This window comes from Thermobia domestica, chromosome 3, assembly GCF_964235325.1.
Source record: "Thermobia domestica chromosome 3, izTheDome1.hap1.1, whole genome shotgun sequence".
Taxonomy (NCBI): Eukaryota; Metazoa; Arthropoda; class Insecta; order Zygentoma; family Lepismatidae; genus Thermobia; species Thermobia domestica.
In genome coordinates this window covers 265,538,763-265,563,860 of record NC_137456.1, presented here as the reverse complement: position 1 = coordinate 265,563,860, position 25,098 = coordinate 265,538,763, and the positions used below count along the sequence as shown (strand labels likewise).

General features: G+C 34.8%; 2 protein-coding genes across 3 annotated transcripts in view; one reads left to right on the top strand and one right to left on the bottom strand.

The window, feature by feature from the left end:
- The first annotated feature begins 3,555 nt into the window (after window positions 1–3,555).
- LOC145681637 (uncharacterized) overlaps window positions 3,556–25,098 on the top strand; it is a 302,173-nt gene continuing 280,630 nt past the window's right edge. For both annotated transcript variants that reach the window (XR_014130848.1, XM_081753255.1), the window contains exon 1: window positions 3,556–3,678. The gene's annotated coding sequence lies outside the window, so the exon portion shown is untranslated. The remainder of the gene's footprint in view (window positions 3,679–25,098) is intronic.
- Window positions 13,150–13,491, bottom strand: LOC145682206 (uncharacterized). The gene has a single exon (XM_081753790.1). It carries the CDS (start codon window positions 13,489–13,491, stop codon window positions 13,150–13,152), a length of 342 nt encoding a protein of 113 aa, XP_081609916.1.

Below are 25,098 nucleotides of genomic sequence, written 5' to 3'. Positions count from 1 at the left end.
GTAACTGTATTATGAATTTCGGTGGAATTGCTTCAATCCATAATATGTTGTTATGGACACCCATCACTGGCCGTTTGACCACTTAAGGACCACGTTTTTTTGACAACAGTAAAAGGTAGGTCTGGCTTTCGGTGGAATTGGTTGAAACCGTGATATATTGTAGATATTGTGGTCCAGAGAAAACGTCTCAATGGACACAACCACAAATCACTGACCATTTGGGAACTACAGAACCACATTTTTTAAAACAGCAGAAGGTAAGGAAATTCTGGATTTTTGGTTTAATTGTATGAAGCCACGAAACGTCCTATCCAACAACCCGGAAAATGGATGGGGAGAGTAGCGTGTAACATCATTTAAGCATAGACAACATTCCGATGTTCATCTTGAGGAACAAAGGAAAACCCTGGAAAGCACTAGACAATTTTTCTCACGATCATGACATCTACAACGTATCACAGTTTCATTCATTTTCACTGTAATCAGAAATATCGTTAGACCCAATTGTTTTAAAAAATCTGGACCTGTAGTGGCCATTTGGTCAACGATTGATGGTTGTGTCCGATAAGACTTCCTCTCACGATGAGAAGATCTACAACATATCACAAATTTACTCATTCTTACAGAAATCCAGAACATCGATATACTTGGCTCGTTTTTAGAATGTAACCCTGTGTTGACCAAACAATTAGTGACTTCTGGTTGTGTCCATTAATACTTTTTCTCAGGATGTCAGTATCTAAAACATTTCACTGTTTCTGTAAGTTTGACCGAAATCCAGCATATCACTATCTTTGCCTCTGCTGCTTTCAAAAAAGTGGCCTCGTACTGGCCAAACGGTCAGTAATTGGTGGTTTTATCCATTAAGACGTTTTCTCAGGATCACAGTATCTACAACATATCTCAGCTTCAAGTAATTCCGCCGAAATTTAGAATACCGTTACCTTCTGCTCTTTTTTTTTAAAATTAAAAGCTCTGCAGTGGCAAAACGGTCACTGATGAATGGTTGTACAAGTTGAGACGTTTTCCCAGGATCACAATATCTACCACACATCACGGTTTCATTCATTTTTACTGAAATCCAGAATACCGTTACCTTCTCAGTTTTCAAAAATGTGGCCAAATGTTCAGCGATTGCCTATTGACACTTTCTCAGGATCATAATATCTCAGTTTCAGTCATTTTCATCGAAATAAAAATATCACTATCTTCGCCTGTTTTCAAAATGTACGCCTGTAGTGTCAAAACGGTCAGTGATTGGTGCTTATGTCCATTAAGAGTTTTTTCAGGATCAAAATATCTACAATATATCACAGTTTCAGTCATTTTTAATGAAATCCAGAATATCGTTATCATCGGCTTTTTTCAAAAACGTGGCCATGTAGGCGCCAAACGGTTAGTGATTTTTGATTTTGCTTATTGAGACTTTTTCTCAAATACATCATATTTACAACATATCACGATTTTAAGCAATTCCACCGAAATCTAATTTCCGTAAAGATTGTGGGGGTGCTTTGTCATTTCGAAGGTAGCCATTGCCCCTCTGGAACTCTTCTCTCTCAAAAGCGACAAACCCCTATTTCCTACTTTGAAGTCATCTTTGCATCGGCAGAGTTTCGTTTCCTTAATGTGGCCCTTTTAGTCAAGAGGGCTCATTTTTGAAAAGGGGGCCTTTGCAATCTTAACCTATTTTCCGAAAGAAACAAGAAATACATTTAATTTTTTCGGTTTACTATATATGTGCCAAGTTTGAAGAAAATCGGATGAGTAGAAACCGTTGTGAAGCTATCTCCTTTACATTTTCATTTTTTGGACTTAACCTGTTTTTGCCCCAAAATCTTCAATTCTCGTTTAGTTAGTATTGTATAAGAATATCGTAAGGGCCTGATTTCATCAGAAAAATTGCAGACCCAGGTGAAAAATGAGAATAATAAGTATTAATTGGAGATGATTTGTTTTGACTAAAAGACTTCGGATTTTCAATTTTATATTAAAGATACTTTCAAGTATTTTGCATCTGACTGATGTGATGTTTTCCATTTAGCAAAATTTGTCCTGACGTTTGTTATTGTAGTACTAAAATAAAAGAATTGAAAACTAATAGGTTGAGTGGGTTCTAAGATTAAATTCTCGTTCAGTGGCGATTCTATCTGCTACTGATAAACGTCGATTACATACCACATGAGCTTCCGCCGGGAATAGAAAGCTGTCTCGCACGACGAAGGCACGCACGCTAAGCGCTTTGCCACTAAGAAGCTCTAGAATTCAAAGCTGAACTTGAAGAAAAATATTAACAATTTGAAGAACATTCGGGGAAGTCAGTAGAGGAAGTAAAATATATAGCGACATAGAAAGAAATAGGCTAAAATTACGTATACATGTTCATATACAAAAAAGAAATAAATACGAAGCCAGAACAGACTTAGATGTTCAGCACTGATCTCTGTTGAAAGAGGTCTAGTTTATAAGCTACTGAAAGATCCAATCTTCTATGATCAGATCATTGATAATTTTGACAAGAAAGACAGAAGGATAATGTTCACTTTAATTATTACTAGTATCAGGTAACTTTTCCTAAAGCATTATTACGATTTTGATGTCAGGAGTAGTAATTGTAACATTATACTACTGATATATTAATATTAGGAACAGTGTAAGAGCTGAAGTCAGTGTCTTATTAGTTACTTATTACAGGCTTTAATTCAAATATTAAGCGTTTCGAAGTTCACTCAATACAGACAACAAGGTTCATTCGGTTGCTTGTCTAAAGCAAAATTTCAGACACGACACTTCTTTGGTGAACACTTTAGTTGATGGTTACAGTGTTAATGAGTGGTTACATTTTAGTGCCAGTAAGAGCAGGTGAATCTGGAAGACTATCGAACATTAAATACTTGTTTCCCCACTTAATTACAAAACTTACCGTTAGGATATTTGATCCATGACATAATTATAAAATTTATGTTAGCAATACTTTGTTACTTTCGAACATCAAAATGCAAACAGTGAAAATATATCGGATTATTACCCACAATGTTTTTACAAATGTATAAATATAAACCAAACACATAAATTAAGTGTTATCATTCTATATCCAGCGTTTCGTACTATTTTCGTTTTTGATTTACCCACATTTGCTGAAGCTCCAGCACTATATAGGCGCAACCTTCGCTATGGCTCGCACCCTCTCCTATTTAGGCCCCTACCCTGACTCGATTAGATAGTATTACTTTTTTTTGTTGCAACGCAGTATATGTTAGTGTCTTAATTGCTATAGTTCATTTCATGTGTATAAACTAAAGCCATCCTAAAGTGAAGCTTTAAAGTTGAATTCAAGTCCGTATCCCAACAATGAGTGTTTAATATAGAGAGATTCGACTTACTGAGGAGATGTGCATAAGTAATGAGTTTATATATCGATCCGTAAAATAAATTTGTACTTTTGGACGTTATGTCGTAAAACTACATTTGTAGAAAATAAATACTTGTAGGTGACTGGAACCTCGTTCTGCATCTGAATATATATATTTTTAAAAAACTTTTACAAGTGGAGAAAAGAAGGAGAAACGTTACTCAGCTGGTTGGTCGAATACATTTTAAATATGTGTTAATTTGTTACGAAGTTGTAATTATCTTTTGGTAATTTCCTTCCTTGGAATATATTAAATTAACCTCAAGGTAATATATATTTCATTTTGATTCTCGGAATTACTTCAATCAACCACAATGCTATTTACTTCATTTATACTAATAGAGAAATATAATACTTACTTGGTAACGTACTGAAAGTTAGATAGCCATAAAGATGTATGGGCGAATATCAGGTAACAAATTTCCAATATCTGTTTTGAAATCTACCGTTTTACAATTTAAAATTATTAAATAAGAAATAAGATTTCACAAATATGCAAAAGTTAATCGAATTAAGTAAAGTAGGAACATACAAAATGAGTGTAAACGCTGTGCAATTACCATAATATAAAGCATTGAATACACAAAATATTGCAAAGGGTACCTAAATTTACAAATAAAACTACTTGTGTTGGAATCTACCTAAGAAGTGGAATAGAAATTGAACACAAGGAATGTTAATCCCTATAAGTTGGCATGCTTGCGAAAAGGAAGGAAATAATGGCAAGGGTTCGGCTCTTGGGTCTAGCCTAGAAGGAGCTAAGCGATTGGAACGAAACTTGCAGGAGTAATAACCCATTGGGCAACAACCAAACTGCGAAAAATTAAATTTTCCATTTGCAAATACAAAGGGTGGACGGGAGGCAAGACCCTAAAAAATTGTCCAAATGGCACAAAGCTCATAAATATTAATCAGACTAATGTACTGAACACAGTAATCATTTTTAAATTTTTTCTACAGCTATTTGGAATGAGCAGAGGGGGCATATTCCTCCATAAAATTCTATGGATCTGTTCTTGGGTCTAGCCTAGAACGAGTTGAACGATTGGAACGAAACTTTTAGAACTCATACCCCATGGGCTATTAATTCTGCAAGTTTCGCTCCAATCGCTCAGCTCCTGGATCTAAAAGGATGGAATCCAATAATTTACTAGTTCATGTTAAATTTGCTATGTTCAATAACTTAAATTAGAACTGCAAATCATTCAACAAAGCAACGTTTGCTTTTATTTTAAAGAAGTAACTAGGGAGTGTCACCAAGTAATTGAACATATTGACTTCATCAGACACTATTAAATCAATATGTTCAGTTAATTGGCGAAACTATTCCACAGTTATTATTTTAAAATAAAAACAAACGTTCCTTTTTTCAATGATTTGTGCTTCTAGTTTAAGTTAAGAGATGGGCCGATCTCCTTAGGAAAACGACAGTATGCAATTTCGCAGAATTAAGACTGGCTAATTAAACAATCTTGTGGGGTTAAAATATTATTACGTTACTACAATTTTAATACATTGATTTATCTGCGAAAAACACTATAAATGTATTCAGAATATACATATTTATTATTAAAAAGTTTCACCATTAAAGTTAGTTCTTTTATTGCAATAACGAACAAAACAAACAAACTTGGTGAAAAAAAAGAATCAAGAAGTGTTATGTAAGAGGAGGAGGAGTTCGGCCTTGCGTTACGAAATGTAACAAGGGGAAGTGAGGGGGTAAGAATCAAAATTAGCTTTACGTAGTACGTGGAAAGCCCTTTATCCAGAAAAAATGCTCTCAATCGGTCTTAGAAACAATGCTTCCTGTCTACCATTGTTAAATTCCGTCTTAAAGAAGTCACTTGATTTGGAGATATAAAACTGGGTTATTATTTGTCAGACGCTATCCTCATCTTGCACTATTTATTCGAGGAGGTTATTTGGTAGACTGCAGAAAGGCAGAAGCGTGTATGTACAAGATCTGGTAAAAACTTCTCAATGGAGTTATCCCAAGTCCTATTGTTCGACTATAGCACATGTCTTTCTGCTCATGTGTGGACGCGCGTTTTTACCATGAATAATCCCTTGCAATGTACCAGAGCAAAACGTTCCCCCTAATAATGCAGTTTATCGGTTTTCTAACCTGCTATTAGTAGATATTTTTATCGATTGTCTGGTCACGCGGAAACAGCGAAAAATGGATTATCCGTGGAATATCTTTCCAAACACCCATCATAAGTATACAGTGGTTGAAGTCTGTTTTGAGAAAGTTCCTGCCGGCTAACATTTACGTAACATGTAACGTTTGAGTGTAATGTAATTGTTGATAACCGACATATCATTTCCTAACGTTATATTGTCTAAAAAAGGAATCACGTCTATGACGAGTGAAGAGGGTATTTCTATGTGTCCATATGCTGCTCCACGTGTTGAGGTGTTAATGATTGTGGCGCCCATTTACCAAGTTTCGACACATACCTAAAAATCAAAAGATAACGATGAACAATCAAGTATAGCAAACATAATTCGCTAATCACTTATGCAACAATTGAATAGGGATTGCTTGCATCATTGCTCGTAGGACTTCGCTGTCTTCATTCTCATGGCCTCACAGTGGGGTACGTGTCCAAAATCCAAAACCCTTTTCACCAGCACAATATCCTAACAACATACAATATTGATATTTCATTCCTCAGCGCTGCCTGAATAAGCGCGGTGAAAACACAGAGGATGATACGACGTGTGTGGTTTTTTTTTATAGCGCCATGATGAAATAAGAGCCACTACTCTAAAACGTAGATTAAACTATAATCTTTTTGCATACTAGTGCACAATGAAGTCCCCAACCTGACACAGCTATGCAAAGTGGTCTCTACTTGACTCCTTATTTCTTGCGCAGTGCATTATTATTGCGATCATCGAAAAAAATGTCATTTCTACGTGATGAGCTGATCCTCTACTGGTAGCGACAATGAGCTTGATATACTGATCAAATTAATGCATATTCCTAAGTGAGTTACAGATAATATAGCTTCATATAAACGCAATAACGTGCCGTACAAGCTCTTTTAAATACGTGTTTCTAATGTTATATTTATATATTTCATTTCGTGAAAATTAAGAGCCACGAATAATTATATCTAAGTTGATCTAGCAAAGAAACATCAGCAGAAAGTGTATGATAAAATTTTTAAAAAAGAAGAAATGTTTATGCTTTCCTGGGATGGTTTGTATAACAGGAAACAGCTGTTATTTGTGATACAGGAAAAAATAACAACTGATTACGAGATTTAACTACAAGAAAGCTGCAGGTCGGCCTGTCCTTCACATTTACAATTACCAATAGCCTATTACAAATATTGGTATTAATAAATCATTAAACACTTTACATAAAGCATCCTCCTGTCAATCTCTGCCATAACCAGGTATGCTACTCTTTTGAGGATGTTACACAATTCTCTACTTTCATTTCCTTACTTTCGTTTTATTTGATTTACATTAGTGAGAAACCAATGCTATTCAGAGTAATGAAGATTTTCTATATTTTTTATTTTTATTTATTTATTATTTGCTTATTTAGTCACTTCATTAAATACGAAGGTTCAAATTAACTTTTTTATATTACTTTGTGCCAGCAAATACACATTTAATCAACTAGAAATGGACTTCAGCGAGCAGGAGCAAGGGCGTAACGGGCACTCAGCGGGAAACTGTCTTCATGTTCATACAGTAAAAATATGACAATAACTTTATGTTATTTTTATTAAATAACTCCTGGTTTGATATTTTCTTCTAACGGTATTTGTGATTAATTTGTATTCTAATGAAAAGGAATGGCTATATCCACAGGGTGTACATTTACATTAAGTAATACTTTTTGGCGTATGTGTAACCAGCAGTTTTAATTTGAGTGTACCGAAATGCAACTGAAGGTCAACTTCCCATACAGGTGTGCACGTCTTCTTCCACCGTCTCATTGCAACATTTCCACATAACTACATTTTAAGGGTATTAAACGTTTTGGTCAGTGTTCGTAATCTTAACAGCTAACAAAATATTAGAATAAATGACAGTAGAAGAGAAAAATAATCGAACTGTTTTATTCGGATATGATTAGACATATGCTTTAAAATATTACTATTTATGCAAATGGGAGTACGGTGTCTTAGAGAAAAAGCGTTTCTCTTTGGCATGTATGCTTCTCGGTTAGATTCTCTCCAAGCAAAATACGACCTTTGGTAGTCAATGTAAGTATGCAAACGATTTCTTGCGATTCTTCCGTTTCCTCCCACTTTTTTCACTCCACGATTATCATCTACTTCATCATCGACTTCTCTTTTACACCTTTGATAGAAAATTGTAGGACATTAAACTAAAGACAAATAAGCATACATAACTATTTTTCATTCTGTGGTTTTTATTAGATATCCGCCTGCTCAAAATTTGCGGAGCGCAACGCAAATAATTATAGCAAGAAATAACAGTTATAGCGAATATCGTAAGTTATATTTTGCTTGGAAGCAAACAGATGTCCAATGCGTTACATTATCTTGCTTTATTTTTGAATCTTTGCATTATTTCCGAGCGACAAAGAAACATAACACATTATAAAACAGAGGCATAAACCATTATTTAAACTTGCGATCACTGTGTTGTAATTCACAGTTCTTGGTTCTCGGCGGCATAAAAAAAAATAATCTTCGGGGCAAAGCAAGGAAGCCGGAAAATAAAGAAGAAATTCGTGATTGCGAATTTAATCATCGTTTCCCTCTCTTCCCTTATCTTGATTCTGTGTTTACTTCTGCCCACGTGTCCGAACAAGAAACTTAATATGTTTCAATTAAAGAGAGTTAAGGTTAATGCTCACAATGATGATTACTCGTGAGTGGTCACAATGATAGACGGCGAAGTTAAACTTTCTAACTGTGATTAAATTGTGGTTTATCAATATTTGGTAGATAACAGTTTTAGGAATCATATCTGATTGAAATTAGCATCACGAGTTACTGTTTTGATTTCGTATGGAGAAATGTCGTTTCAATTCTTACAGTAGACGTTCATCAACTGAACTCAGCTTATATTCTAAAATTAATTCAATAAACAGAAACAAGAACGAATAAGAAGTAAAGGAAAAGGTCAAATGTGAGGAAATATAAGACACGGTCTAAGTTAACGTAGAGAAAGTACGAGTGAAAGTCAAAAATAAATGTTCCCAGAGCACGTATATTTTTAGCACGCCACTGATATAAAGAGAAATGCAAGTAGAAAAATATAAATTCCTCAGTTGTATTTTGATGAAGTCAGTTTTTGTGTTGATATACTTGCTTAGATTGAAAATTCATGTATCAGATAACTGGCAATAGAAAATGAAATCGTGTACACAAATGCATGTTTGAACGAAGTGCTTCACAGTATGGCCTAATGTAAATCATTGCCTATAAAAATGTTATTTAATTATGTGCAAACAGTAACTCCTGCTAGTTTAGAGGAACCAAGTGTATTTATTATCCCAGTATTGACAGGGTGCAGCAAGGCAACAAACAGAGCTACGAATTTTATTTTGACCAAAAAGTTCAATATTGCAAAGATATATGCACTAAATGCAGAGCGTATAAAAACATGGCTCCATAATACTAGGATGGTGAGAAAGTACTTTTCAGGGACAGGAAGTACGTCATATAACCTCCTCAAAATAATAACGCTCCAAGTCAGAACATATATTACACTCTGGAATACTGTATAATTACTTGAGTTTCTAATAGCACATTCTGGGGAAATCATCGCTTCTGTACAAACTGGTGACTTTCCAGTCTTGTTTGTAAGAATTTTTGTACTACTATAATTCTGAACAAATAGATTTGCCTAGTCCAAGGAATGGAAGAGTCTCTTACTAAGATAATGAACAGAACACCTAAGATGAACTGCTCAAAATACCTATGCTCATGAGGTGGAAAAACAGGGATTCCGCCAGACACGTCTATGGGGTGTGTCACCACCTACACTTCCAATAACCCCCAATCTTCTGGCGTGATCCGAGATTGAATAGGGAATTTTTGACAATTATTACAAGTTTTGTGCCAAAAAGTCCTATTTGAATACCGAACCCTCAAACGAATGAAAGAAAAACTTGTTTCAAGGGATTTCTAATTGAAACTTTCCTTTAAAGAATATGAATGAATTATATTTCTTAATTTGTCAGCTCTGGCGACAAAACGTGTGCTTCCTCCAGTCAGTACCACTTCCGTGGATAGATCATCTTCAACAATGAATAGAATTTTTACTTCAGAACAGTGCCGGCTCACTCCAGAACACGTTAATAATTTGATGAAGGTGTCCTTCGAATGTTTCCTTGTTTACCTGATGTTTGAAGTGAAAATAAAAGTGTTGAGGCTGATTTTGAAAATTTTATAAGTTGTGCATACGAGGAATGGTTGGGAAGTCCTACACGAGTGGCGTCGGTTCAGTTGCGCCATGAGTGAATCAAAATAAATGAATTTGCGTTTCAAAGAGCATTAAAGAACTTGGAACAGTGATCTTTGTAAGACTGCACCGCGGTTCACAAGTATGGCTGTAAATATATTTCGAAACCTGTTTTTCATCAAGAACACAAGAAGCATTTAACGTGACTATAAAACGAACCCGCATAAGGCATGTATAGGTTATATAAAGTTTTGTTACAATGTGAAAATGTGAAGAAGCCTGAACGGCGGTTCTTAAGATAATTTGTTAAAATCTGCATATGGTAGTCATCAAGACTATTAATACATTTGCGAATATGTGTCACATTGGTAAAAAAATACAAAAAACAAAATTCATTGGCTATAAATTTAAACGATTTAAGTTACCTACAATGTTGTGATAAAGGTACAATTTCTGTGATTAGCAATAAATGTTCTAGTATATCATATTTTTGTTTTAGCTCTTCAGATATCAGATCGAGTTCATCTAACCTAATCTAACTACTGACTGATCTCAGTCATAAACAAATTTCGTTTTATGCAGAGCAAATAGAAAGCTAAGAATGATAACAGAAGTGACAAATTTAGAGTTAAGTGAACTGATTCGTTAATACTATAACTTACCTTCATTGTAGTTGGTATCACGCAAAATTACAAAAAAAGATAAGTAAATAAATAAGTAAAAAGCGGAAAAAGATCAATTCAACATTTTTAACTTTGTTGACATTAGGATTGTAGTGGAAAGGTGTCATCTTCTGTGTTGTAGAATTTTAGGATAATACGAGAAAGGTAAAAAAAAAGATGTTTTCTAAAAGTCAAGCATCCCCACCCCTTGAAGTTTTGAACAACCTCTGATTTTGAAATCCTGGCGGAAACCCTGGTGAAAGATAATCGTAACGATATGTGCAGTGAATTAAATCATACCGAATTAGTTGCAGATTTATATATAATTTCAAATTTCTTGCTTTTTCCTAATCATTATTATTATCATCACACTGTAAGAGAAATTGTGAGTAATATAAATGAATATTATCTGATTAGGATGAAGAATAGGACAACACTAGATTTCTATTTTTATTTTTATTTTATTTCATTTATTATTTATTTATTTATTTATTTATTTATTTATTTTGCTATATAGACCTCTAAAGGATAACCAAAAGCTTCGGGTTTCCTTTGTGATCTATAATATGTTCATGTTCGGTTACTTGACTAGCAGGAAGAAAGTGAAGCCACCTAGAAGTATACAGCAGTTGTTAGATGTCTTCAAACAGAAGCTTTTTCAGACTTGATTTTGAACTATCTTACCTATAGCTATCATATATAGCAGGCAAGTTCACATTCTTCCATATAGGTTTACTTATAGAGGGCATAATCCACTATTATAAATGCAATTTCCTGTGGATTAAATTTTGAGGACTACCAAACAACTGGTTAATTACCTCTTAATAGTTTGTGTGAGAAAAGGAGGCAGTAGAGTATGTTCGGTTTTTACATCCAATATCTGGCTCTTGTACTTAAATCTAGGTCCGGAGATAATAATCTAGATTATTGGCAACCTTTTCGACAGGAAAGATGTATCTTGGACAGAAATGATGCGCCCTTTTACATTAAATAAATAGAAATGATATGTTTCTTAAAGATTGCTGCTCTTGTGTTTAAATTACAATTGGATATTCAAGAGCGTGACAGATTCTCCTCTCCTGTAAAATTTTAAACTATTACTGCATAGTGTACTATAGTTTATGTTAACTTAGTACTGTTTAGAACCTATTTTCGAATCTTGTATCCAAATGTAGGAAACATATGTTAAATTCATTTCGTTACCGGCAATAGTTTGTTGAAGGGAACACAAATTAGCGAGCACACTACTTTGAAGTTCATACATATAGGGTAACTTTTTTCTTGTGGAGAATCATAAAGTAGACAAAAGAATATTAATTTAGGTTTGCATAAGAAATATGAAACTTATATATTTGTCACATAGACTTGTTACTTCGTCGGTAGTCTTTACTAGCGATACCAAACATTTTATCTATAAAGTTTTCAAATAGTGATGCAAATTCACTCCACCAGTACTCTTGATTTTCTGTGAACGAAATATGTATTTTTACTTTGTTCGTTACGTGTGCTTCACTATTAGTACGTTGCAAATATTAGCAGTTACGAAAGTTCGTGATCTATCCATTACGCTATTCTGCATGTTTGGACCAAATAGTGAAAACCATAAATAATTTTAAAAAATGCTTGAAAAATAAACTTTGATGTATACAAAAACAAATTGACCTCATATCCTAAACTGCTGTATACACATTGTACTCAGTCCTATAATCTCTTATTATTTGTCAAAAAGTGAATGATTTCTGGTATTATTTTTAAAATACTAACACCATGTTCCTACGTATAACGATGTTGTAGATCAATTGCTCAGATTATGAACAGGTCTTCTCGGGCTAGCAGCCAGGTAAATACTGTTATATCTTGCGACGTTTCGAGGGCTGACATTGTCATCTTCAGGCGAATATGTTGGTACAATAGAGTGTATGGAATATATATAATCATCTATGTATGATTGGACTCTTCGGATTGGTGATTGAAATACCGTGTTCTGATTGGTGCTTGAAATGGCGTGAAATGATTGGTGTCCATGTTTTACTCAGTTGGAATCCTGTGTCTCTGTTAAGGTTCGTTTTTTTGTGTGATTGCAACAGCTTCTTTTATCCTCCTGTCCCAAACTCTTGAGCATTTTGCTATTATTTCGGTATCTGTGAACAAAATCTTACGTTGCTGTTTGATGCTATGTTCAGCCAGTCCGGATTTTTCTGGTTGGTTTAGTCTGATGTAACTGTTGTGTTCTTTGCATCTGGCTTCAATGGTTCGCCCTTATTGTCCAATATATGACTTACCACATTCACATGGAATGCGGTAAACTCCAGGAGTTCGGAGGCCCAGATCGTCTTTGGTTGGTCGTAATAAGTTTTTTATTTTTGCTGAATGTTTGTGTATTGTCCTGATGTACCTATCAAATAGTGTGCTGAGCTTTCCAGAAGTGTTCCCGGTGTATGGGAGGCAGATTGTGTTCTTCCGTTCTTCATTCACAGTTTCTTCTGCACTTTTGTCCTTGTTGTCAGTCTCCTTCGTTCTAGTCCTTTTCAGGGCCATATTTATATATCTCATTGAGTATCCATTCTGTAGCATGGTGCTGCGAAGGTGATTAAGTTCCTGTATTAAACAAGCCTTGTCGGAGATGGAGAATGGTCTATGTGCTCTGGTGTTGATAACTCCAAGCCGTTGAGCTTAGTGATGGAAACTGTTTGCGTTCAGATATAAATCTGTATGTGTTGGTTTCCTGTATATCCTATGGCCTAGACCGCCATCCGGTCTTCTGTGTATCGTGATGCCAAGAAATGGTAGACATCCTTCTTGTTCAACTTCCGTCGTGAATTTAATATCGGGATACTGGTTATTGAGATGCTGCACGAATTCCTGTAAGGAGTTGCGTCCATGTGGCCAGATGGTGAAGGTGTCACCAACATATTTATAGAAATGTGTGGGTGCAAATGGTGCTTTCTTCAGTGCTTCATCTTCAAAGTGCTCCATATAGAAAATGGCTACTGCAGGTGAGAGTGGAGAACCCATGGCGACGCCGTCTGTTTGTTCATAGTACTGCCCAAGGTATAGGAAGAAGGTTGAAGTAGAACATGTTGAAAGAGATCCAATATATCAGGCCGGAAGTGTTTCCCAAGAAGCAGTATTGTGTCCTTGATCGGAACTCTGGTAAACAATGATACCCCGTCGAAACTAACCATAAGATCATTGGAAGAGATCTTCATGATCTTCAGGGTTTTTACAAGTTCTGTTGAGTTTTTCACATGGTGTTCACACTTGCCCATGTATAGTTGGAGTAATGTTGTAAGATACTTGGCCAAAGAGTAGAATCGGATCGGATTCCTATTTCACTAACAATTGGTCTTAGGGGTATCCCTGCCTTATGTATTTTTGGTAAGCCATGTAGCCTCGGAGCTATGCTGCAGTGGTGTAAATTGTTTGCGTGTATCTTTGCCCAGTCCCGACTTCTTTAGTAGTGAGGCTTTTCTTCGTTCTACTGCAGGTGTTGGATCTCGTGACAAGGTGGTATATGCTGGATCTCGAAGTAACGGTTAAATATTCTCTTGAGAGACATAAATATGGCCCTGAAAAGGACTAGAACGAAGAACACTGACAACAAGCACAAAAGTGCAGAAGAAACTGTGAATGAAGAACGGAAGAACACAATCAGCCTCCCATACACCGAGAACACTTCTGGAAAGCTCAGCAGACTATTTGCTAGGTACATCAGGACAATACACAAACATTCAGCAAAAATAAAAAAAAAGAAACTTATTACGACCAACCAAAAACAACCTGGGCCTCCGAACTATTGGAGTTTACCGCATTCCATGTGAATGTAGTAAGTCATATATTGGACAAAATGGGCGAACCATTGAAGCCAGATGCAAAGAACACAACAGTTACATCAGACTAAGCCAACCAGAAAAATCCGGACTGGCTGAACATAGCATCAAACAGCAACGTAAGATTTTGTTCACAGATACCGAAATAATAGCAAAATGCTCAAGAGTTTAGGACAGGAGGATAAAAGAAGCTGTTGCAATCACACAAGAGAAAAGGAACCTTAACAGAGACACAGGATTCCAACTGAGTAAAACATGGACACCAATCATTTCGCACCATTTCTAGCACCAATCAGACCGCCATTTCTTCAACCAATCAGAAGAGTTCAATCATACATACATGAGTAAATATATTCCATACACTCTATTGTACCAACATATTCGCCTGAAGGTGAGGGCAATGTCAGCCCTAGAAACGTCGCAAGATATATCAGTATTTACCTGACTGCTAGCCCGAGAAGACCTGTTCACAATACATCGCCACGAAAGTTTCAATAGATGCTCAGATTATATTTTCTTCCATGATTTCAAAGAAGTATTCAATTCCATCTTCAGGTGCGAAGAAATTTAAATTACATTTCAATAATAATAATAATAATAATAATAATAATAATAATAATAATAATAATAATAATAATAATAATAATAATAATAATAATAATAATAATAATGACCTATACGTAAAATATTCCACAATTTGAATACAGTCAAGATTGGTGGCTCTAAACTGTTGCGCGGAAAGGTCAATGTACTGTAAGTAGAGCTATTTACTTCCTACAACCCGCGTCTCGTTTTATTTTAATGACCCATTTGGTAGGAAATATTTTTTCAAAAAATAAATTAGTTTTAAGCATCTTAATTATGTACTAACTAACTCCATTTGCTATGGAACACGGAGGTTCAATGCCCAGGTCACAAAAGCCCTCCACCGACTTCTATCCTTAGCCAACTGGATCCCGTTTCTACTTTGCATTCCTATTTCTGCAAGATCCATCTTAATATTGCCCTCCCATCTGCACCTTTTTCTTCGTATCAATTGTTTTCCGATTGGCCTTCCAGTTAAGACTTTGAAAGTGTTTCTACTTTCTTTCATCCTAGCTACATTACCTGCCAAAACCTGGTAAACACCAGTCAACTCTAGGTGCAGGTTGCTATCTGATTTTCCTTATAGCGTATTCCAGAACAAAGCTGAATAATAATGGCGACAACGCATCTCTTTTTTTCTGCCCGTTCTCGGTGTGAAAGCTCTTGGACCAACAATTTCCTATCCGGACTTTACTTTGGGATTCGTTTAAATATAGCTTAATTAATCTAATAACCTTTTTTGGTTTTCCAAATACTGTAAGAATGTTGCACAACGTTTCTCTCCTAACCGACTCCTAAGTCTTTATAAAATCAGTAAATAGTTGATGTACCGGTTTATTTTATTTCCACTTCTTTTAGAATATTTGTCAAAAGTAAATTTTTGTTCAATAGCTGATAGGTTTCTTATAATCTGTACTGATAATCTCCAATAATTGCATCTGCGTATGGGGTCAATCTTGCTTATAGAATGTTTCAGAGGATTTTATAGGATGCTGACATAAGGGAAATGTCTCGATAATTATTTCAATGAGTTTTGTTACCTTTCTTGTGTATTGGAAGTATGATTCATTCTTTCTACTCTTGCTGTAATTCTTGCTTGTTCCAGATAAGGAGAATAAGTTTGTGTATCTTGTTTCACAATTGTTTGCGTCCAGCGTAAATTAACTCAGCCGGAATTTCGTCTACACATGCAGATTTGTGTTTCATAAATTTCTTTATAGCGGTTTCTACTTCTATCAGTTTGGTTCTGGAATTTACTGTTCTGCGGTGTGTATTTCTCTTTCTCCACGCACAGTAGATTTTGTCTGCGTGTTAAGCAATTCGTCAAAGAAATCTTTCCATCTATTTAAGATGCTATCTGTGTCACTGAGAACTGTTATGTCAGCTTTATTTAATATATAAGCAAGAGGTTGATAGCCTTCATTAAATTCGTCAATCCCCTTATACGTATACTGAATGTTTTTTACTATTATCTTCAAGTTCCTTAATTATAGCTTTCAAAAAGCATGTTTCATTGTTATAAAAGTTTTGGAAGTTTCCCGTCTGATGTCTACGAAATTGTGTGTATTATTTGATTGGGATTTTGTTAGCCAACGTAAGTTTGCTTGTTTCCTCTTCTCCGCTAGTTTAATGTATACCTGTTTGAACCATGGATTCCCCACGTATTTCCGCTTGCTCTAAATTTTCTTTTGCAGAAATTTTAATGTTATCTCTAATTTCAATTGTGTCTTCAACGCTACTGTACTCCAAATATTCTAAAACTGAGAATCTATTCGAAACTTCAATTTGGTATTCCTTTCTTACCTGGCTCTCTTCTAATTTCTTTAAATTGAGTCCCTTCGTTTTCAAACATTCAATATTTCCTTCATTCAGTGATGTCACAATGAGCTCCTCCAAAAGACTGAATCAATTATCCTAGAGTGTCTTCTTCTACTTACTAATCTAAATTATGAAGAAACACACACACTATATATATATACGGTACACGTATAGTAGAGGATGAAATCACTGTTTGAGACAATATAGTTGCTTTTTTTCATTGTATATCTAAACTTGGAAATTCATAAATAATTTCTGGAAACCTAGGTAAGTCATGGAATTTGTGGTCACAAAATGCGGCAGAATCCTGCACTTATATTTGCATTGTGAACTAAATGTGAATGATCCATGTAGCAATTTACCCCATCTATTATGCTTGTCAAAAATGTGTTTTCTGCCATCTCAAAAGATAAAAAGGCACCTAATCTTAACTATTACCTAAATAAGATTCAAGGTATTCAACTGAGAGACGATGTTCACTAAAACATTATCAACAAAAACTAGGGAAGGGTAATTTGGAAGGAAGTCGTCCAATGTTCAGCTAGGTATATATTAAAGTTGCTACCCTAGCATTCACTTGATGAGACAGTGAAACAGACTAATTGCAAGGAAGGTACGACATTTAAAATTATTTATCAGCTTATATGAGGTTTTTAACCATAACAAAGTTTCTCAAGAAAGTTCTAATTAAAACTATAAACTTGTTGCTGTGTAAACATTATCAGACCGGTTACAATAGGTATCATCAGACATAGTCTCCAATCAAGCAAAATATTTAACTAGTTTACGAAACTGTAATACGATTATATTTTAAATTAAGACCTTTTTGTTCTCTCGGAGACTGTTATTTCTTGGGCGGACTCCTCAAGATAATAAAACATGAACCAGACAAAAATTTAGTTGTATTCTCTACTTCTGAACATCTTTACTCTTACCACAAAACATATCTGTTCCCTGATTATAAATCCTTAATAAATGCAAAAGTTCAAAACATTAAACAGAATTAAATTGAAAAGTATTTTGGAAAATGATGACACTATGTTTAAACAAAGCATAAATCATAATTTTTACATATAGTCCTATGGATAATTGTCTTCTCTTACCTTATTACTTAGGTGTGATATTTCGGCACTTCCTATGCTGTGCTTGTTTATCAGGAATATGAAATATAAAAATGTGAATGCAGGAAATAATTTAACAAATACAGTAGGCATGCCGAGATATAAAAAGAGGAGTCACAAAATTTTGCATGGAAGAAACCGTGGAAATATTCTCCCGAAAGGAAGAGCGTGGGAATATTCTCCTGCATAAATGATTTTGGTAATATTTCCGTGAGAAGAATCATCGTGGGAATATTGTCATGGAATCATGAGAAATAAGAACTGAAACATTAAGGAAAATAACTAAAGAGGACACTTGACTAACTTTCAATATATTTCCAATTGATTTGTTATATCTTGTAGATAATATGCATGTTGTAATGGAACATGCACTTGGCTTTTTTTATATATAATGGAATGTTGGTAAAAATATAACACTCCTACCCTGTGCTGATCAAGATAGGTTTATAATTCAAGTCTTGGGTGAGATGTTGTTTACGCAGCAAGAACCACATTGATTGTAGCACAAGAATCACGTTTATTTCTTCTTTGTACACCCAATTTAAATATAACCTATCATCGTTGACTTAACGACTTGATGCATTTCAATATCTGGATATGTTAATGTCTGATACAGTTGTCTAGGTTCATTGATGATGCTGGTGTATTCCAGATTTACACGCTTTCAAAATTGTCCCTAAAGTGAATTCAGCATTAGTTTTTCCAAAATACAGCTCCTAGGAATATGTACAACCTTTCAATTAAAAAAAAATATTCCTTCATGTTGATAGCAATCTTAAATTTACTAGTCTTTTTCTTCATAGGTTCTACAAGATCTAGACCAACTGATTGCTTTAGTTTTAGTCTTTAAAACGCTTAATGTAAAACAAATAATCCACCAGATTTTGTAGTCAGATCATATTTCAACTTCATAAATTCAGATATCGTGAATTTCCTGGATTGTTTGTCCTTTCTCCAAGGCTTTCCTAACTTCGTCTTCGACCTAGTTTCCTGTCAGTGCCCGTTATTCGTCTCTGCGATAATATGATCTCTTTGCATTGCGTTCATCGCAGCATGTTTACCATAAAGGAAATATGGGTCTTTGATTTAATTGATAAGACAAATCGGAACGAAATAAATTCGTCGGAGATGGAATGACGAGTTTCACTAAGCCTTCCACTATTTCAATGGTTGGCATATTTTCATTATTTCACAAGTAGATGGTGGAATGACTTACACTGATTTCATTTTACCTTGCAGCTTAATGGATACAAACTGCATACTGCATACGTCCGAGTGCAAGACTTTTTCGTCGCTATACATTACTTTATGATATAATTTAATAGCTAGTGTACGTCACGCGTACAACATATCTCCTGATTTTAGTGATGTATTCTTTGTAATGATAGTTATGCACACACTTTTAAATCTCTTCGTTTTCTTTCTGCTGTTTTCTGAAACTCACTTCCCGACACTTCGTGAACTGTATAGTCTAATTGTTTTAAGTCAGAATTTTCTGTTGTGTTCGTACATATTTGATCTCTAGAGTATGATTAGGATGTTCGTATATAAAATTATTTCTTCCTGTGGGAAAACAAACTACATAGCCGTGAAAAAATCCTTGGTACTCCCAAAAGAGAATATAATTGCTGGTTTCCTCTTTACATATACAGGTAGCATCTACGTTCATTCCTCCCACTTTCGTTTCTCTTCAAATTGCATCATGTCCGATTTTTATATTTCATGTATTTTAATCCGAGGCTTGTCACTGAACTGCTTGCACGAATTGTACGTTGCGCCAACGATAACCATTGGAACACAGGATTCCAGTAGTATTTTTATGTAGGAAGTTTCTTTGATAAATGCAATTAAAAGCACTGAAAATCGTGGTGGATTCTAAAAACGGATACACGTTGGTTTCCTTCTCAAAAGTTGTTATGTAACTGACACAGGGTTGACGTAGTTTTTGAACAGCTTGAATACAATATTGTGTCAGTTTTGTCTTCATAATGAAGTGATCCTGTTGATGTCATTTGTATCATTCAGAAAACTCAGTCACTTCATTCTTGTCTATACTACTGTCTGCTCCATAAAATTGTTTGCCTTGTAGGGGAGCCTCATAGTGTTCGTTCTCTAGGCTGTTGAAGAAATGAGGAAGATACCATTTTCAACAAGAAAGATTAAAACCTTTCTATAATTTTTACGATGTCATAGGCAAAAAAGTAGAAAATCAATAAATACTAAATTGCAATTCGCATCAAAAGAATTTATGCATTCAGAATCTGTTAGGGTTTTCAATTATGTTTTTCTATGATATATTTGAGGTTCAGAAAACTCACTCACTTCATTCTTGTCTATACTAATGTCTGCTCAAATGACTGCCATAAGCCTTGCTGTTATGAGCGATGAAGTGAATGGTGTTCACTTAAGGTCTATGCTGCTGTGCATATTGTAAGATTTCTTCACTGGGTCCCTACCCCCTTTTGTCGTAGCGCCCCCTACAGGGGGAAATAGGTGCATTTTAGACAAGTGTAGTGAATAATTAGTATAGTTTGGAAGATTGACTTCCGTCTCTACCTATTTCGATTAATATCAGTACGTAATGTGACGTATTTTTGCCCCAGAATCTTTTAGTTTGCTTCTCAAGTGTGTTGGAAAGATGTCGCAGACAAAAACAATGGAATTTCAGCTTGTGGCTGTAGTGTACCGGTGCTGTGTCATCAGTTGTGGCTCAGAATGATCTATAAAAATACTTATAGAATAAAGTGACTATTTGGGATGGAACTGATGCACAACACGGTACTTACCAACTAAATTGTGATTGAATTTAAATAAAATTCAAATATTTCTAATTTTGAAAATGACTAGTAGGGAAAGGGTGTGTGTGAGAGAAAAAGGTTATGATTAAAAGATAAGGGATGAGCACTAGAACGATACTTTCCGATTAGGTCATCATTCATGAATTGATCAAAACCACGAGGAACAGAACAACAGGGGGTATTCAACACACGATTGGGACAGGTGCAGGATCATAGGAGAGAAGCGAATCCCACCATTGGAGGACCTCCGACTCCACAAGTCAAAGAGTACCATTCTGTTGGTTTATCACCGCAAACTCAACAGGCTCCAACAGTCTAGTAGGATGAAGATGTAGAAGGACATTATCGTAAGACGCTTTATCGACGCTCCTTGCAGTTCATCAGGATAAGATCCAGATGTTGACTGTCTCCAGCTAATCCAGACTTCTCCAGAGAAAGATATTCATCATTCCAGATGACCAGGACGACGCCAGCCTCGTTGGATCTATCAGGCTAGTGCTCATTCCTATTCCTTAATTACAACCTTTCTCTTTCTCTCACCCTTTCCCCCAACTAGTCATTTTCGAAATTAGAAACATTTGAATTTTATTTAAATTCAACCACAATTTTACAGTTAAGTACCGTGTTGTGCATCAGTTCCATCCCCATTTGGTTGCATTTATTTATTACGTATTCTGAGCTACAACTGATGGCACAGCATCGGCACATGGTGGAGATGTTGTGAGGCTTACGCCTTTGCTACGATCCTAAAATTTCGATAAATTAGGATTCTAAATATTCGGTAGATGATTTAAGATCCGAAATTTTGAGTAATTTGTACTGTGTAATTTATAGTTTGTTGAGAGAAATTAAGTAAAGTTATTTTTAACCCACCCGCCCACCCTCGCTACGTTTATTCATTTGCTCTGTTAGAGTAATTTTTTGTTTTATTGTTTCTTAGTTGAATGATTAAGTGGGTGAGAAGAGAAAATTTTGCCAAGCTATTATATGTTGTCTTTCTTCTGTTAGTATATAAAAAGTGTTATTTACATTTTGGTGTTGGATATATATGCATAGTAGTGTAAGATATTTATTATAAGTGTGATTTTGAAAATATATAATGGAGAATACTAGTGCTATATCTTCTGCTTTAGATCGTTTAGTAAAACCCCCAAATTTTCCGGCAAATTGAACGAGTCAGTTCAGTAATTTTTTAGTCATTTTGAGGATTTTTCTGTCCTTCATAAACTACGTGATGTACAGAAACGTCATTTGTTGCCGTATTGCTTAGAAAATGGGACTCGTGCTTATCTGTTAGCTTTACAATCAACCACAGAATATGATAATCTCATGTATGTACAGATTAAGAAGAAATTAATAGAGGCTTATGAAGATAATATAATTTCGCAAGTTTTATGAGCGTTCTCCTTTGGAGCGAAGAAATCCATCCAACGCATCCTTCTCTCATTCGCAGCGTCTTGCTTCTGTTAATGCAGTCAATGTAAATGAGAATGTTAAATCGAATAATAGGAATAAAGTAGACAATAATATGTGTAATAATGTTAGAAATAGCAAGCGATGTTATGTGCCTATTCAATATGAAGCTAATTTGCCTCATGTTAAAGCATATATAGATAATAAGCCGCATTTATTTCTATTGGATTCAGGCAGCACTGTTAGCATAATTTCTTGTAATAATTTAATTAATAAGCATAAAATACTCAAAGGAACGACTTTTATTCGTGGTATTACTGGAAATTCTCAAGGAAGTGATCAAATCGCTTTAGTAAAGTTTAAATTAGGAGGACAGTACTTTACGCATCCTTTTCGAGTGTACAATAATTTTCCGTATAATATCATAATTGGCCAAGATTTTTTTGAAAAATCATCTTGCAATGGTTAATCACAATAAGAATTCTTTTAGTTTTGTTAAATTTGGTATTCCTCCAAGAGTTGAATTACCGCCATACGTATCTTTTGATGAAATTTCCAACCATATAGAGAAATTATATAAACCTCAATTTTTAGTAGCTCGCTCTGTTGATTTGCCTCCAATTTCAAGTGTTCAAGTTACATTAAAGAAAGTAAATGATCTTGCAGGAGCTCGCAATTTATTAGTTCCAAATGAGGTAATAGATACGCAGGCAGAAATTTTTGTGCGTAAATCAGTCATAGACGAGATTCATCTGGTAATATCTGTGATTAATCCTACCAAAATAAACTTTACTTGAAACAAGATGTTGTTTTGGGTTCTGCCGAGCATGTTATCAGTTATACCAACTTCAAGAAACAAAAAAGCACTAATAATAAGGTTTATCAAGTTAATGGAGTAGATACGAAATCTTTTCCTGAAGGTTATGATAAATATCGTGTAAATGTTAACACTGAATTGTTGCCACATCAACAACAGCAATTATATGATTTAGTAGAGGAATTTTATTCTAGTTTTTCTTGGAATGAATTTGATTATGGTTGTGCTAAAGGATATAAGCATAAAATTGAAATAGTAGATAATATCCCAGTAAATCGACCCCAATTTTCGATACCATTTCATCTACGGGATGAGATAAAAAAACAAGTAGATATTTTATTGAAAAGTAAGATCATTGAGCCTAGTATTAGTCCGTATAATTCTCCGGTAATGCTTGTTAAAAAGAAGAATGGACAGTACCGATTTATACAAGACGCGAGATATTTGAACCGAAAAATGGTTCCTGACAGTTTTCCGGTCCCTCCTATCCAGGATATTTTGACTAATTTGGCAGGATGCAAATATCTATGTTCTAGCGACGTTTTTGGAGCTTTCTTTAATATTCCCCTCACTGAAGAATCAAAATCTATTATAGCTTTTTCGATTCCGAATCTTGGATCGTACCATTTTAATTTTTTGCCCCAGGGGGTCAAGACAACTACTAGTGGTATGAACAGATTAGTGAAACTCACCTTAGAAGGTCTTCCACAAGATAAAATATTTGAATATGTTGACGATTATTTTTGGTCTAGTGATAGCTTCGATGAAATTGTGCAGTTAACTCGCATGTTGCTTCAAAGAATAAAAGAAATTGGTTTAAAGCTTTCCCCAGATAAAACAAAATTGGGATATTTTTTATTAGATGTTCTAGGTCAGACTGTTAGTAAAGATGGTTTGTCTATTTCGAAACGAATAATTAACTCAATTTCCAACTATCAACGTCCCAAAACAAAGAAACAAGTTAAAAGTTTTCTAGGATTGCCTTCTTTTGTTCGTTCGTATTTACCTAATTTCAGTCAATTAGCAGAAGCGTTACTTTCTTTGTTGAAAAAAAATGCTCCTTTTCGTTGGAAGGACGCACAGGAGACAGCATTCAATAATATTAAACAAGCCATCATTTCATCACCTTGTCTAATGAGATACAAACCTGATTATCCTCTGTATCTCTATTTTGATATCAGCAAACTCGCTTGTTCTGGACTAATCAAACAACCTCAAAATTCACCTGACGATACAAATCTAGTTCCCATTAGTTATTGTAGTCGTGCAACGTCTCCTAGTGAGAGAACATTACACCCATATCAGCTTGAATTACTAGCATTATTGTACTAATTACGTTCATTTATGTATTTTCTTTTGGGACGTCATTTTTATTTGAAGACAGATTGTCATAGTTTAATTTATTTGAAGCAAACAAAGAATGTAAGTAAAATTTCTAGATGGTTGAGTGAAATTGAATCGTACAATTTCACTATTTCACACATCAGTGGCTCTAGTAACATAGAGGCAGAAGCCATTTCACGTTTTTCTAACCCCCTAGAGATTTGGAAGACGAGAAAAAGAATCAAGAAGATCCGAAAATTTTGTTTACTCAGACCACAAATTCATTTTCAATTTTAAATGAGTTAAATCTGGCAACAGAACAGCGTAAAGATCCGTTTTTTAAAGAAATTGTTTCTTAGTTGGAACAGAAAGAAAATAGAAATCCTAAAATAGAACGCCAAGCATTATATTTTACTATTAAAGATGGAATTTTGTATAGAAAACAAAAAAAAAAAACTTCTCAAGGTATAAAAGTTTTGGTTGCAGTTCCTACTTCTTTGAGTTATAAAGTTTTTAATGCTTGTCATACGTCAGCATTGGGATCATCTCTTTCTAGTTATTCTAAAACCTATGGTATGTTAGTAAAAACAGTGTATTTTCCCAACATGAAGAAATATATATATCAGAAGTGTAAAGAATGTACGATTTGTCAAGTATCGAAATCGAAAATTGGTTCTCCGTATGGTTCTCCATTGCTTACTTATCCCTCCGTTCCCCCCTTCTATCGCATCCACATAGATGTAGCTGGGAATTATTCCCCCAATAATATGTTAAATCACAAATATGTGATAGTTGTAGTAGACAATTGTACTAGATACATTATTGCAGATTCCCTTCCTGATGTTACAGCAAGTACTTTGGCTTCATTTCTTTATCATAAAGTAATTTTAAAGTTTGGAATTTTTTATGAAATTGTC